Here is a 12,818-nt window from a genome sequence, read left to right as displayed (position 1 = left end):
CCAGCTTATTACACATGGAAGGTGAAAATTCCTGATATTAGAGGGCTTAATATCATATGCTGGTCCAGATCAGTGAAATTCAAACAGGAAATGAGGTTTAAAGAGTTGGATAAGTTTGCTGAGGGAAGTTGTCCTCATTGTTGTAAGTCAGTGCTTGATATCTCTTGAGATAAGTGCTAGTTTAAAACACAATTTATCTCTACATTTTGGATTCACCGATGAAACTTATGGATTGATTTGGTAGGAATTCAGACAACGGGGTCTCTTCTAATCCCAACATCAGCATTTGTGTTTAGCCCTTTTAGAAATTAGTTTATTTGATGTCAGAAGAGGCCAGGCATGAGGTCAAGGTGCGTGGATGCTGCTGCTCCCCTCACCTGCCGCCCATCCCGGGGCAGAAACATGCTGAGCTCCCAGCCAATGCCACAAGTTCCCACAAGCAGCAGCTCCATGGACGTCCCCAAAGGCAATCCCACGCGTGAGAATTGCGTCTCACAGCCTGAATTGCCTCTCATTTTCTCCACATGATGCAAACCGCTGCCCGTGTGATCCAGCCTCACACAGGGGGTGCTCAGACTTGCTGAGCCACTCACACCTCGGATCCCAGCTGGCTTTTACGGTCTCTGTGAGAGCTGCAGGTGTGGAGCCTCCATTTCTCTGCCAGACTGCTGCTAGTAACTTGAGAAGGCACTGGCCAACTCCAGCCACATCATAGAAAGAAGCTGGAAACTTAGAAGTCATTTACAAAAATATTTGCAACTGGAACATAAATGGTGGTTGAGTCAATGCTGGGGACACAAATTAATGTCAGCAGAAGTGGTCTATTCTGCCTCGTGTACAGACCCCAGGACAGAAGACAAATGATTGAGAAGAGTCTTGTTTGTCTGTCAACCTCTACTTCACTGAACATTAATTATTGTCCATTAATAATTATTAATTATTGGCCATTAATTATTATAAAAACAGAAATATTGGATTAAATAAGTGCTACATCCCAACTCAGGGTACAGCTTAGGAATTTATTCTTGAGTGACTTGTGTGTCTGGGTTGTTTCAGGCACTACAGGCAACTGATTTGAGATCTTTCATACCTTGGATGAACTTTACACCTAGACTATACATTTCTATATATCTGATATAGATAAATAGATTCTTCCTCTACAAGAGTGAGCAAACTCTCACCATTTTGCTGAATTAAGACCATTTTTGGCTATACAGTGTCAGACATTAGACAAATTAGATACTGTCATTATTAAGAGGGTTTTTAGGGCAAAAAGATAATTCTCCTGTCTTGAATTACATGCTTCTTCTCAATTCTTTTATGAGAAAATTATCTTTTTAGATAGCTGATGTATTCACAATTCTTAGTCTTCAAAAATTCTGTAAATTCTGTAGTGCATTATCACTTGAATATGCTAAATAATTATTTGAATGCCTACTCATAGATAGCCTTCAGTAAAACTGAGGCTTTGAGAGGAACCAGAGACACCCACCAACTGCATTCATGAGATGGGCACTGTGAGGATTTACATTTAAGATACGTTATGGATTTTTACTACTTTTGCAGTAAAACAATTGCAATGACACTGAAATTCAGAAAGTCCTCTCCTCAACTTTCACCTTTTCTTAAAGAACAGGCAGGATTTAATAGTAATTAATTATTATCTCACTACAGTTTTGTAATCACCTATAGGCCATATAGATGTGAATGGTCTCTTCTTATAGCAAACCACTTTTAGCACAAGTTGATAGTAAGAATATTCACATTAGGGTGGCTTCTAGTAAGTCTGTAGCATTCCCATTGTAATGTATAATCCTGCCCTTCCAGGCTCAGGATTGACAACTTTCATAAATCATACTTTTTATGTCAAATGTCTTTTACAATAAATGACTGCGTCTACACAAACCTGCACAAAATTCTTCCCTTCCTCCTTATTCCATAGTGTTTTTAGAGGATCAGGAGATTTAAAGTTGAAAGTGATTATTTGTTTTTGAAAGTTCTGGACACCTGGAGATTGTGAAAATAATCATTCCTGGCTTACATTCATTTTTAGTTTCTAGGATACAAACAGAATTTAAAATAAGCTAATCCCTTCACCTGGTTTAAACTGCCAGTGCTTCATGCAGCAACATGAGTTTACAACAGCTAAGAATACATCCCAGTTATTTTTAATCCTTTCGCGTCAAAATTGGCTTGTCCCAATTTGCTTTCAAAGCATCCTCAGAGTAAACCCTGTTTACCCAGCCCACATTTGTCTTGAGTGCACTTGTACGAAATAACCTTAAGCACCCAAAAAGGCCTTGTTTGTCATGAGAACTCCTCCAGACAGACTGACCCCCCCCGAGGGGAGGCCACCAAGGAATCCATTCGACAGCTCCTGACCGGGACTGAAGGGAGCGGGAGCGCGCGAGAGGCTCAGTGCACTCCTGCTCCCCTTCAGCTGTGCTCAGAGTCGTCTCAGCCAAGGAACGAGGCTGGCTGAGGGCTCGGGGAAATGTGGGCTCTGCAAAGGCTCGGCCTTCCCTGTTGGAACAAAAATATAAATTGAAAAATCGGGCAAAAACGGGACCTACTTGTGAGAACGGGACACACTGGAGGAGTGGAGTAGAATAAAGAGCACAGAGAGATGGAAGTAGGAGCAGAGAGGCAGGAAAAGGGATAAAAAAGGAGTAAGGAGGGAGAAGAAAGGCAAAAAGAAGCATAAAGAGCTGTAAAAGTAAGGAAAACAGAGAAGAAAAGGACTGAGAGAAGAAGGGAAGGAATGCTGCATGTGTTTTAGGATGTCCTCCTCTCACAGAGGATGGAGGTGCCCAAAGGTACCACCAGTAGTGGTTAGGCCTTGGTTTGTGCAGAATTTCAGTGGTGTGCATGTAGAAACAGGCGCTCACTGAAACCACGAGAGCATGGCCTGGCATTTGTGCTGGAAGGAGCCAGTGGCGCACAGCTTCTGGAATGGGGCTCTCTGCTCCCAGTGCTCCTTCTCTCCATCTTCCCATGGATCTTTGGTAGGAGCCAGCCCTGCTGAAGAAGGGAGCTGTTTTCCTCTTGTGCCCCTGGGTGACATGGGAGCCGGAAGGGCTTTGGCAGAGGCAAGGACTGCCCGTGGCAAGGAGGGGAGAACCACGGGAGAACAGGAATTCAAAGGGGTTCTGGGCTTCCAGCAGGAATTGGGATTGGTCCAGTTCTTACTCAGACTGAGGGGTACTTTTGATGCTGCTCTGTCCCAGACAAGATGAGCACAGCCTGCATGTCCCCACATGGCCAGGCCCACAGCTCTGCCAGGTGTCAGCAGAGGCTGGGTTGAGGGCTACAGGTGGTTTCTGTTCACAGAGGGAGCAGGGGCAACACTGAGTCTGGGTCTGCTGCTGTCCAGGGAGCAGAGCGAACATGGGCTCACATCCCTGCTGGCTCGACTGCCCCACTGTGGGATGTGCTCTGACCTGCTGTGGAATGCCCCCATCCTGCTGCAGGATCCCCTCAGGACCTGCTGTGTCCTGCCCCCAACTTGCTGCATGATGTCCCCAATACGTTGTGGGATGTTTCCCTCCTAAAATGCTGTTGGATGCCTCCCCGCTCCCTGACCTGCTGTAGGATGTCCATAGCCAGCCTCGGGATGAACCCCTAGACCTGCTGTGGGACATCCTCATACCTTCTACAGGGTGTACCCCAGCCAGCCCTGGGACGACCCCACCACACCCGCTGTGGGAAATCCTTCAGCCACACCGCGGGATTTTCCCCCAAGCCCTGGGATGTTCCGCCAGCACTGCTGTGGGATGTTACCCCCTAAGCCCAGGCCCCCCAGACCTGATGCGGGATGTCCCCAGCATGCTGTGGGATGTTCCCATCTCCGCGCGGGCCCCCCGCCCCTTTGCCCGCAGCCGCGCACCTGGGCGCGGTGTGTGCGCGCGGCGCCCGCGGCCGCGGCGCTGCCGGGCGGGGGTGACTCAGCCCCGGCTTTATAACGCCGGGCGGCTCCGAGCCCGGCTCCGCTGCGCCGCACCGCGCCCGCGGGGAGCGCCGGGGCCGCGGCACCGCGCCATGCGGAGCCTGCGCGGAGCCCCGCCGGCGCTGCCGCTGCTGCTGATGCTGCTGGCGCTGCTGGCGCTGCTGCTGGCCGCGGGGCACGGCGCCGTCATCACCGGGGTGAGCGCCGCCGCTCGGCGCCGACGGCACCGACGGGACCCGGCACCGGCAGGGACGGAGGGAGGGAGGGAGGGCTCCGCCGCGGCCGCGGGGACGGGGGTCGGGGTTTGTTCGCGGGGAGTGATAGCGGGAGAGGGGGAACCGCCAGGGATAAGGGGTGCCCGGAGAGAGGGGAGCGCTCTGCCGTGCGGGATGCCCGGGGACAGGGGAGCGCTCTGCCGTGCGGGATGCCCGGGGACAGGGGAGCGCTCTGCCGTGCGGGATGCCCGGAGAGAGGGGAGCGCTCTGCCGTGCGGGATGCCCGGGGACAGGGGAGCGCTCTGCCGTGCGGGATGCCCGGGGACAGGGGAGCGCTCTGCCGTGCGGGATGCCCGGAGAGAGGGGAGCGCTCTGCCGTGCGGGATGCCCGGGGACAGGGGAGCGCTCGCCGTGCGGGGTGCCCGGGGACAGGGGAGCGCTCTGCCGTGCGGGATGCCCGGAGAGAGGGGAGCGCTCTGCCGTGCGGGATGCCCGGAGAGAGGGGAGCGCTCCGCCGTGCGGGATGCCCGGAGAGAGGGGAGCGCTCTGCCGTGCGGGATGCCCGGGGACAGGGGAGCGCTCCGCCGTAAGGGGTGCCCGGAGAGAGGGGAGCGCTCTGCCGTGCGGGATGCCCGGGGACAGGGGAGCGCTCTGCCGTGCGGGATGCCCGGAGAGAGGGGAGCGCTCTGCCGTAAGGGGTGCCCGGAGACAGGGGAGCGCTCTGCCGTGCGGGATGCCCGGAGAGAGGGGAGCGCTCTGCCGTAAGGGGTGCCCGGGGACAGGGGAGCACTCTGCCGTGCGGGATGCCCGGGGACAGGGGAGCGCTCCGCCGTGCGGGATGCCCGGGGACAGGGGAACGCTCTGCCGTAAGGGGTGCCCGGGGCTGGTCGCCGGGTGAGCACTGCCGGGACTCGGTCTGTCCGCAGTCAGCCAAGCCAGGACGGAGCGGTGTCGAGTGCGGTGACGGATGTCTGGAGCTGGGATAAGTGATAATGAGGACGTGGGAGGGAAAGCAGCGCCAGGTGATGAGAGGTGACAGCACTTGGGGGTCCGTCTGGGATAAGTGATAGCGGACGTGGCATCCCTAGGGATGAGGGATGCCCGGAGCTGCGGGTCGGGCTGGATTCAGCGGTACCAGAGCCTGGGGGTCTCTGCGGTCAGTGATGCCAGGATGTGTCAGTCTCTGCGGTGGGCAATGCCAGGACCCGTGGGTCTCTGAGGTGAGGGGATGCCACAACGCGGGGTCTGTTCCTTTGGGGTGAGGGATGTCTGGACTCGGCGAGGTGGGGTCTCCAGGCTGGTTCGGGAGCGTGCAGAGATTCCTGCCGCTTTTCCAGGGCTGGAGCTGTCTCCCATCTCCCCACATGCAGCCCCAGCTGTCCCCAAACCTGCTCTGAGAGGGTCTGGCTCAGGTCATTGCACTGCCCACTGTGCAACCCAGGTTCCTCCAGCCCCTCCGTGTACAGAGCAGGATTACAACCCTCAGAAAACTGTTTTCCTTCTTTTTTTTCCTTTGTCTGTGACTGTGTTGCTTTTTCCCCTTAATAGCCACCCCTTGCAAACAAGTCTCTGTTGTTGCTGTTTTTAGGCTCAAGATTCACTCTGGTTGTGAAAATACTTCTTTTCCTAAAGACGTTATTTAACCCAAAGCATTGCATCACTTTTTAGTTAAATGATTTTTTAAGTGTTTGCTTTGGATTAATAACTCAGCATTTGCATTCCTTTGAGAGCTCACATGTCTTTTGTAACCATCAGAAGTTGCACTCACAGCAGTGGATTTCTCTGTGGCTGTCCAGGCTCCCTGTCCAGACCCCTGAAGTCCATGAAACAGCTCATGGGCATATCTCTGGAAGTCAGATCAGTTCCCAGGACTGATTATTTTTCTTAGAGCAGAGAATGTGAAGGAATTTTTTACTGTTTGAGGATTTTAAGTTTCTTTTAAGTAGAAACATTTCCAGCAACAGAGGAGCAGTTTATATGTTATTAGAGTTGTGGCTACACCTTTAAAGCATAATTAATCCATTAAATAAAGTAATTGTGAGGCACTGAATAATAGATCAAGTACAAGGTAGCTTCAAAAAGTAAAAATAGATTAGAACTAGAAAATGTTGCTTTATTAACTATTGCAGAACATTTCTGCTTGAACCACTTTGATGCATTTTTGGCTTTTGATGAACGGGCAAATCTCAGATGAGAGCTGACGTAGGTGTTCCCAGCCCCTGAGCCTGAAAGGTGTTTTTCCTTTGCAATTTAAGGACTTTTTTCAAAGTTTCCTAAGTTCAGTGGTGGTTCTTGTGCTGACACCTGTCGCCTTTGCAGCTGGCATTTCACCTGGGACATATTTTTGGGCTGATTTTCCAGAAAACTGTGTTTAAATGAGGTGCTTGTGTGGTGCTTGGGGAAGTTTAGGAGTAGCAGCAGGATTTACCCATTGCAGATAAGGTGTGGGCAGGAACGCTTGGGTTGAATATTTTCAAAACTTGTCATACATTTTTGGAAAGGGAGCCTTAAAAGTTCTGCCAGATGTAAATATGTGTGTGTGAGGTCAGGAAAGAACTTGTTCCGCCTGGACGGTCAAGACTCTTGCTTGGCAGAACATACCCTGGTGGGTTTTTCAGCTGAGTGGTATTTCACCCCAGGACCAGTCCCACAGAGATGAATGGAGTTTGAGATATATTACTGAGAACAAAAGGGAGTCAGGAGCTGGCAGGTGAGAAACAGCAGAGCCTGTGACTCCAGCTGTGCAGTGGACACCAGTGTGCTGGGGGCAGCCAAAATCACTGGACCTGCATTTTATTTGTGATTAGGGCAAAATAGTATCATTAAAGTGCTTTTTAATTTATTTTTTTTTAAGAGAGAGGTCAGAAAGTGAGTATTATCTACCTGGCAGGCTGGAGTCATAGTTTTATGATCGTATTAGGCTTACAAGCAAATGCTCTGTGTTTGGGCTTACCTGCAGCACAGAACTCTGTGTTTAGGAGCTGTTTGGGTCACACACACTATTTAATAATGATCCTAATGCAACAGCTTCTTCCTAAACTACTGACTGATCTTTACACATGTATTTTGATCTGGCTTCTGCTGGTTAGTGCAATATTTACCCAGTGAGTACAGTCTAAAGCCATTTATCATGTAAATCCCAAGGTAAGATCAGTGAGTTTTTCCCTCAAGAGCATGTTTACTCTGGGAATGTGCCTTCCCCAGAGCTGTTATCAACATTTACGTATGTTTTTATGAGTTTCCCATTTACGTAGTGCTGATCAGTGCCTTCCATCTCTCACTGCTGCTGCCAGACATCCAGAGCAGTGAGTTAATCAAGCTTACATTTGGGATGTAAGCAGAACCTTTAACTGATGGCATTTCTCACTGGAGAAAGCAGACTGGTTTTTGCATTAAATCTATATAAGCTTTTGATTAAAAAGTAACTGAAAGATGTACAGTAGTTTGTTTTCAAACCCTAATATGTCAATTGCTCTTCATGGTTTGTGGGTTTTAAAACATATCCATTAGTTTGCATTTTGGTTTTTGCTTGTCTAAGCTGTACTGGGTAAGTGGCTAAAATATTTTTTTGCCTTCTGTGAAGGGGAATGCTACCACCCATGGATGCTACCATCCATTTTTTTCGGATGTGGATACTTAAGCAAAGCTTTTCTTGAGACCTCTTTTAGCTATGTGTAATTCTAGATAACAACCTCAGAATCCATATTTAAACTTCTGTTTTAGCTACTTCCACTTGAACTTCTCTAACAAAACTCTCATGCAGTCTTGCAAGGGCACTCACAACAGCGATATTATCATGTGAAGTTAGAAGGAATAGTTACCTCAAAGCCATTAAATTAATGGATGATTTCCTATCTTAGCTTCTCCGTAGGACTGGTCTGGTGACTCTTTTGGTGACAAGTTTAGTGTGGTTGGTCTTTGCTCCTGTCTGAGCTCACTGAGGCACCGATGCGGGAGCTGGGAAAGCGAGTGGCACATGCCATGGTCTGTCGGTGCTCAGAAGTTTGGACTGTAAATCACTGACGGTCCTGGGTTTGGCCCAGAGCAGCTCTGTGTGTGGTCCTGGCTTTAAGCAACCTGGTCTCAACTCCAAAATGTACTAGCAGCCTGCACGTTCTAATCCATGGGAAACACAAGTATTGCAAATCAGCCTTAAATCTCATTATTCAGCCTTAATGAGCCATGATAACTTAGGGGTGCCAGAGGCAGCTCCTGAGCACCTGATCTGTCCTATTTCTGGACTACATTTATTATTCATTTAATTTGCTTAATGCTGTGTTGAACTCCAGGCCTGCGAGCGAGACCAGCAGTGCGGGGGTGGGATGTGCTGTGCCGTCAGCCTCTGGATCCGCAGCCTGAGGATGTGCACCCCAATGGGAAACCTGGGAGACGAGTGCCATCCCTTGAGTCACAGAGTGAGTACCTCACCGTGGTGGGGGGGCTGTGGGGCTGGAGGAATGCCCTGAGCTGTACGTCACACGGCATGGAACCTAGACGTGGTGGGAAGGCAGGGAAACTTCCCGTTCCTCACAATATCCAGCCACCTGCATCTGTATGGGAACAGAGAGGAACGTACCTACGTAAGGAAGTGCATTACTGTCAGAATTATGCTGAAGAGAATCAGAGGATGAAAGCACTACACGCTTCCCAGATTGTTTTCTCATTAGTTTGTTGTTGCTGCTTTGTTTTGTTACGTGATCCGAAACAGCACTGGCAGCTCCCAAGCCCTGCCCTGCCAATCCTTGCTGGTGCGAGCAGGAGCACAGCAAGTGCCACCAACCCCAGTGGCAGTGGACAAGATCCTGTCACAAGCATAAAAATGTCACCAGCTGATGCGTTGAGAAAGTGTTGGCACACATTTGGACTTGAGAAAAGTCCCCACAGGCTCTCTTAGTTTCTATACTACCTATTGATTTTAAGTATATGTGTATGCATACATATATACACATACACTGTATTATTAACACAATGATTTTAACACGTTCATTTATTTAAGGCTATGCAATTATGTATTTGTTATGCAGTATGAAAAAAGCTGCTTATTTAAAACACAAAAGACTGAATGGGATGTTACCAGGGAGCTTGAGAACCTGATGGTCTTCAGAGTCATCCTCAGGGAAGAGCACAGCCCAACAAGTGGAAGACACAAGGCAATAATTTCAGATCATAAATGTGCAGCTAGTTAGCTGCCTCTCTCACTGTTTCCTCCAAGGCCTGGCTTCTCAGCTCTGTATCTACTGTTTATTTTCTCAGTTTTAGGAAGTTTCAGGCTCTACTTCATTGCAGTTAAATTTTTAAAACTTCTGCTGTGATATTGGGGACCAAATGGTCATTTTTACTGTGTAATGTAGTGGGTTCTTCTTGTAAGGGCTCCTTCCATTACCAGGAATTAGGATAAGAGAAATTGTCTTCGAGAGGGTTTTATGAGCTTATTGTTATTGGGCAATAATTTAAACTGTCTGATATATTTCAAGCTGATTGCCTGCATAATTACAATCAGAGTAGATGCCTGTCCACCCCAGCCACTAAGTCACTGATGTTTATAAGCTTTATGAGGTTAATTTTAATTTCTCCACTGATCTTCCTGAGAAACACAAACCAAATTGATTTACTGGAGAACGTGAAATGAGGTCATTTTAAGGATGGAGGGTTAGCTCAGTGGTTCCTCTCTTGTAAATACTTGTGTAGGGAGCAGCTGGGTGCCCTGATCACCAAAACTTTTCATTTACCTGCAGGATAGGTCAAAAGCAGACAGCACCATGGCCATGGCACCTCAGGGACATCCAGAGGAGCCAAGAAATAACTGGAGGAGATGGCTGGCAGCTGGGGTTCCACCTTCTAGTTTCTTTCTCAACAACTAGATGGTAATGGACCGATGCCATTAGCAGTCCCAGCTGGAATTTTGAGGCTGGGTCTGAGGCAGGGCCAGGCAGGGTTTGCAGGCAGGTGAGGTTTGGCAGCATGGGAGTCCTGCTGAAAGGAGCATTTCCTTGCAGCAAGTGGAATGTTTTGAATAAATCACCTGAGCTGTCAGAAGGCTGAGAGCTCAGGTTTTGGCTTTGGCTGCAGGGCTGTGTGTGGGCACCCAAAGGGATGCTTCCCACGGGGAGTCCCCAGCAGGTGTGGGAGGTTGTTGCCTCTCTGCTCACACTGGAGCAGAGGGTCTGTGGTGGGTGGCACAGGGAAACCCATGACATCCCTTGTCCTGGAGCTGCTCTTCAGATGGTTCTGGGCAGGAGGCTGGTGCTGGCCCAGGGCACTGCAGGGGATGTGAGCCCTCTGCCCCAGCAGGGTGCCACTGGAGTCAGGCTGGTGCTTGGCACCATGCACGGGGGACTGTGTGGGACTTTCTTAAAGACATAATTTGTACACTGACACAAGAAAATCTTGGACTATTAAAATTTTAGGCTTCAACCACACAAAAATCTGGAAGTGAGGGAATTAGGGCTGCCTGCCTGGCTGGTAGCAGTGGCTTTCTATCTCTGTGCCTCCTTTGCTTCATCCAGGGAATGCTCAGGGAATGCACAGCTCCCAGACACTTCCCACTGGGCTGTCCTTTTTGGCTCCTGTAAGAGACAGAGCTTGTGACCAAGTTGTTGAAGATTGTCAGTGCGTGTGCATGTCATGGCACAATTAAATTTGTCTAATGAACTCCATATGTGCTCCCTGCAGCACAATGTGGCTGGAGGAGGGTGGGATGAAATGAGAAACCTCTGCCCTGTGGTGAAAAGCATCCCACTCACAGGGAGGTCAGGTAAGGTGACCTCCAGAGGTCCCTTCCAGCCTGATAACCATGGGATCCCAAGGTTCCCAGGTCCTGCTCTGTGCCGTGTGACAAGGCAGGATTTGGGACACGCAGAAAGCCCTGCGCAGTGGCACCACAAAACGTGATGTTAAAGGCCAGTGTAGTTTCACAACAAACTCCTTTATGAAATGGGAGTAAATGGAGAACATGTGTCACAGATGTAGATCTACACAGCAACATGACTGTTAACATCCTGCTCTTAACCATGGCTGGACCAGGGTGTACAGATGCCTTTGCCTTCTGCTCTGTGCTGCAGCTCGTGGGGAACTCTGGGTGTGAAGGGAGGGAACTGGGCAGCATTCTCCATATCTCCATTATTCCTCCCATTTCATCCCCCCAGCCACCAGTGCCGTGGCTCTCCCTGTCACTGATTGTGGGAAATAATAAATATACTATTAGCTAAAATGTTTTTAAATGCTCTGTGACAGAGATATCTTTGGCTGCTGCTGGCTGTCCGTAAGCTTTTGCCATCTTCCCATTGTTTCAACCATGTAATGAGGCTGGTGCTGCAAATAAAGCTCAAGGAATGTACCCCAGCAGTCCCACCCCGTTCGTGAAAAGGGAAAAATAACCGCGCCAACACAACTGATGTCCTTGCTCTGTCCCCAGGTGCCCTTCTCCGGGCGGCGGATGCACCACACCTGCCCGTGCCTCCCGGGCCTGGCCTGCCTAAGGACTCCTCACAGCAGATTCAGGTGTTTACCAGACTTCAGAAAAGAAGATGTCTTTTTTTAGCAGGAGCTGTTCTGCACTGGAAAGAGCCGCTCAGTATTTTCGTTCTCTCGTTGTTGTGACAAACAAAAGGGTACTACCCAGGGGAAACCCTTCACCACACTTCCCTGCCTCACCAACATCAGCTGGAGATGAGACACTGCTGTTGTGGCCAAGGGTTTCAGGAGGGACTCGCAGTGGAGGATGCTTTCATTTTGGGGTAGCCAAACAACATTTACTAGAGCAAAACTCTTTCTGAGGGCAGGGGCTTGACCGTTCCTGAATAATTTTGTGGGCTTCATGGTTGTAGTTTAACCCCAGAATGAAAAAATCCAAGTTTATTGCCAGTTTTGGAAAAAATTGGCCACGTCTTTACACTTTGGAATATCTGAATTGAACTGAGAACTGGATAACTGCATAGTGTGAAGCATATGACAATTGCCAAAAGAACTGTATTTATATTTCATTTCTTATCTTTATTATTATAATTTTATTTGTAAGTTAGGCACACCTCTAGGGTAAAGGTTTAACCAATAGTTGTAGTTTTTACACTTTTAAAAAGTGGCAAGTGGAAAGAAAACATTTCAGTATTCAGAGCATTAAAAGATTTTGTTATTTTAGTGTTCTAAGATGAGAAGTTGTTGTTACTTGAATTGGTGTAAAACTACCTGATCATCTCAAACTATGTATTAAGATGTAGTTTATATTAAAGAAAAAAAGGAACCCTGAAATTTATTGTAATGGGCTGCCTGACTTCTTGTATATGTATCAAATTTGCTGTGCAAAAATTCTGTATCAGAATAATGGCAGTGTATAATTTGATTTATTTTAATATTATAACATTATTTTGTCATTGTGGTTTTTCATTTTTATTCAGTGTAATCTGTTATCCCACACTTGATTCACCCAAGCTAGCAGAGCTCCTTATGGATAGCTTAGCAAAAGATTATGTGCCTCTGGCTGCTTCTTGGGAAACTTGTAGTTTACAAGGCATGAATTCCTCAATCAAGCTGCAGTTTCAGAATCTGGAGGAATCTTGGTGTAAATAATACGAGAGGTTTTCTTGGCTTGTGCCTCAAAGGATCAACTTTAGCCCAGCAAACATAAGATTTGTGGGTTTTCTATGAAATACTGTGTGACT

The 12,818-nt window shown here is 48.5% G+C and overlaps 1 protein-coding gene across 1 annotated transcript; it reads left to right on the top strand.

The window, feature by feature from the left end:
* Positions 1 to 3,947: 3,947 nt before the first annotated feature.
* PROK2 (prokineticin 2) lies at positions 3,948 to 12,530 on the top strand. Its single transcript, XM_068202294.1, has 3 exons — positions 3,948 to 4,143; positions 8,451 to 8,576; positions 11,576 to 12,530. Exons 1-3 carry the CDS (start codon positions 4,039 to 4,041, stop codon positions 11,699 to 11,701), a joined length of 357 nt encoding a protein of 118 aa, XP_068058395.1. The 5' UTR covers positions 3,948 to 4,038; the 3' UTR covers positions 11,702 to 12,530.
* The last annotated feature ends 288 nt before the right edge of the window (positions 12,531 to 12,818 follow it).

The sequence above is a fragment of the Anomalospiza imberbis genome, chromosome 11 (genome assembly GCF_031753505.1).
Source record: "Anomalospiza imberbis isolate Cuckoo-Finch-1a 21T00152 chromosome 11, ASM3175350v1, whole genome shotgun sequence".
Taxonomy (NCBI): Eukaryota; Metazoa; Chordata; class Aves; order Passeriformes; family Viduidae; genus Anomalospiza; species Anomalospiza imberbis.
This window is presented reverse-complemented; position numbering and strand designations above follow the sequence as displayed.